This window comes from Poecilia formosa, unplaced genomic scaffold (assembly GCF_000485575.1).
Source record: "Poecilia formosa unplaced genomic scaffold, Poecilia_formosa-5.1.2 Scaffold848, whole genome shotgun sequence".
Lineage (NCBI taxonomy): Eukaryota > Metazoa > Chordata > Actinopteri > Cyprinodontiformes > Poeciliidae > Poecilia > Poecilia formosa.
The window spans coordinates 105,131-108,160 of record NW_006800787.1 but is presented as its reverse complement, the minus strand read 5'-3'; the positions used below and the strand labels follow the sequence as shown (position 1 = coordinate 108,160).

The following is a 3,030-nucleotide window of genomic DNA, read 5'->3' as shown; positions in this document are numbered from 1 at the left end:
TTATTTACAAAATAGTACAAAGTTGGCTATTTTAATGCAGCTTTTAATGCCACTTTGCATTAAAAGTGTCATTATTTACCAAATGACACTTAATGACAACAGGCCATCCAGTCTGTTGTGGCCATCTGCCACAACCGACTGGAGGCTTGAGAAGACAGATCAGACACAGAACTAAATATAGTTTAATGATGCTGGCTTGATTTGTGAAAGTTTAGTGTCTTCAAGATGTAAGCCACTTGACTGATAATTTCTGAACATTCGCTGATGTCTCAGAGCAGTTCTTTACTTGGGACTATGTAAAGCAAGTGTTCTGTGAAAGAGGCTTTGCTTGTTGTCAAAGTTGAATAAAATCCTTTTTTTCACATTTTTCTTCTGCTTTATAACAAATAAGCAGCTGGATTACAGATAGTCTGAAGATTTGAATTTGCCTTGAGCTCACAAAAGTTTGTATTTTGTCCATCTGAGTTACCCAACTAATCTATGAAAAGCTGAATGCACTCATTTGGTAACATGCTCATGATGACATGAGCTCCCCCAGTTTTCCTGAAGTTGAGTGTCAACAAAATCTTCATGTTTTTTAAGTGGGTGATGGTAGAGAATATGTTGCCCTTTTCTAATGTCAAAATCTTCTTTCTAGCTTTGTGTTTGGTAAGTAGATAAGTACAGAGAAACAAAACACTTTGTTCTAAAAAAACAATGAAGTATACTGATTTTTCCAGAGTGACTCTTCAGACATCTAAATGCTGCATAACACGCTATGTTGTATAAAGAATTACCTGTGTGAAGCATCGATGTTGGATTGATGAGATACTTGCATGGAATCATCTTCATATTTATATAAAAAGTACAACTATAATAGTTTCTCCTTTTCCACAGTGACATTCAGGAACTGTGATGAGGGAAATGTCCAACTGAAAGCTGCAGATACCTCTGCCTTCACTGTGAGTCAGGAAGGTGTAATATACACCCTACAACCACTGAGCCTGGGAGTGGAGGAAAAGCCTCAGGTCATGATCTATGCTCAAGACCTTCAGTCCAACAGAATTTGGTACACCAGAGTTCATCTTGAGATCAACACTGCACCAGAACAGGTACAACAACAACACACACTTCCCAAGGGTTTTACCAATGTAATCCACCACTATGACATCACTATTATACAAGCCACCGATACTGTAATATCCAAAAAAAACATAACATGCTGGCATAACATTGGATTTCTAGCCCCCTGCTCTTAATGCATCATTCAGACCGGGTTTTTACAGTGAAACTCACCTTCATATCAACTTTTTTTTGTTGATGAACTGTCTAGATAGGTTATCTGAGGCTCCACCTTTATGTTCCTGTGTGAATTTGGACATTTTTGTGCAGTTTGCTTAGTTTGGTATTATTTTACCTAAAACTGTCTTCCTCCTGCCCTCTTTCTGTTGAACAATCCTCGCTTGACGCAGTTGAATTTTCAAATTGATTGCAGCAGTACAGTTTGATACAACTTCACCCTCCCAACCTCCTGTCTCCTGAAAACAGGAACAAGAGGCAACGGTACACACAGGCTCACCAAAAGTCCAATTTCAGCTGCAACATTAAGATGTTGAAATAATAAACATCAAATTATATCACCATTTCTGATTAGTTAATGTGATGGGTTCAGCAGGTTGATGGTGGTGGTGTGATTTGTGCAGGATATGTTTCCGGCCCATTGAACAACGTTTAAACATTACTGTCTACCAAAGGATTGTTGTCGGACACTGTGGTAAATCTACAGAATTAAGGCAGCTCTGAGGGCAAAATGTGTCCAGCCTGGTATTAACAAGGTGTTCCTAGCTTGGCAGTACAGGTGTCTGCTGAGGAATGCAGGCTGCTCAGGCCTGTAACTGCTGTACAGCAGAGCCAAACACCAAGGGCATGCAACCAAACACATCAGATGTCTTCCACACAGCACCGCTTTACTCTAAAACTAGGTGCAAACTATTCAGACTGATGATTTCCAAGTATAGAACATGGGACATGAATAAAAGCTTTAAAGGATTCAAACCCAGGATTTTCTGCACAGTTGAAGAGTAACTCCAGCACTGTCCGTCCACTAACAATGTGTTTTGTTATGTGAATATGTTGCACACATACTTCACACAGAGGATTGAATTCCTTTAATGTGATTAGATGCTGAGGGGTAGGTGGGTCTGAATGTTTTTTATGTGCTCCCACTCAAACTGCTCTCAGATTGATGCTCTACTTTGGACTAGAATAGCAGCATGTCCCAAAGTTTCCTTCCAGCTGTCCTCATGCAGAACTGGAGGTGGGAACTTCTTGTTTTAAAGGTTTTGATAATATTCAGCTTTTGCAGTTGAATTTGTACTGAGGAGTCACAGCAGAGTCTGATTTACTGTCAAACAGTAAAAACGTTATTCTGTTTTGATTTTTTTAAATTCAGTTTATGTAAACAATTACTTCCAACTGTACAGGAGTATTCTCTGCAAACCTATATAAGCTTCTAAAAATTAAATCAGATCTATCCATTTTGTCTCTGGTACAGGCTTAGTGAAGTTGGCAACATGTCTGCATTTACTAATCAAGATCTGCAGCATAGCGGTTTACCAACTGCTGATTGTCTTGGTGGTCTTACACAGCTAAATGAATACCTCATTATACTGAATTGTATAATAGAGCGCCAGGACAGAACCACAAAATAATCCCTGCAGACAATAAACTGATTAATATTTTCTTTATTGTTTTGAGTTTTTGGTTTCTTTACTAGGTTGTGTTTTTATAAACACCTCTGGTACTGGTTTTGTTTGCTGACGTATAAAAGTCATTCGATCCTCTAAAGTTATATGTTGTCTTATTAAATTTGGTTAAATGCCTTCAGAGCCAGGCCTTCTGCAGCTTTGTACCTCTCAGAAGCAGGACATTGTTTTTATTCATTAATGACTTTAAGCCTCTTTCACTTCATCCTTTTTAATCAAACTCCTGCCATGTGATTGGACCTTGGTGCTTCCTCCACGTGCTTATTAAATTAAATCTTTGAAAGAC

General features: G+C 38.5%; 1 protein-coding gene across 1 annotated transcript in view; it reads left to right on the top strand.

The window, feature by feature from the left end:
- The first annotated feature begins 815 nt into the window (after nt 1-815).
- Nucleotides 816-3,030, top strand: part of LOC103131818 (cadherin-2-like) — a 107,221-nt gene continuing 105,006 nt past the window's right edge. The window contains exon 1 of the mRNA XM_007543549.2: nt 816-1,091. Coding sequence (XP_007543611.2) covers nt 816-1,091 — 276 coding nt within the window. The remainder of the gene's footprint in view (nt 1,092-3,030) is intronic.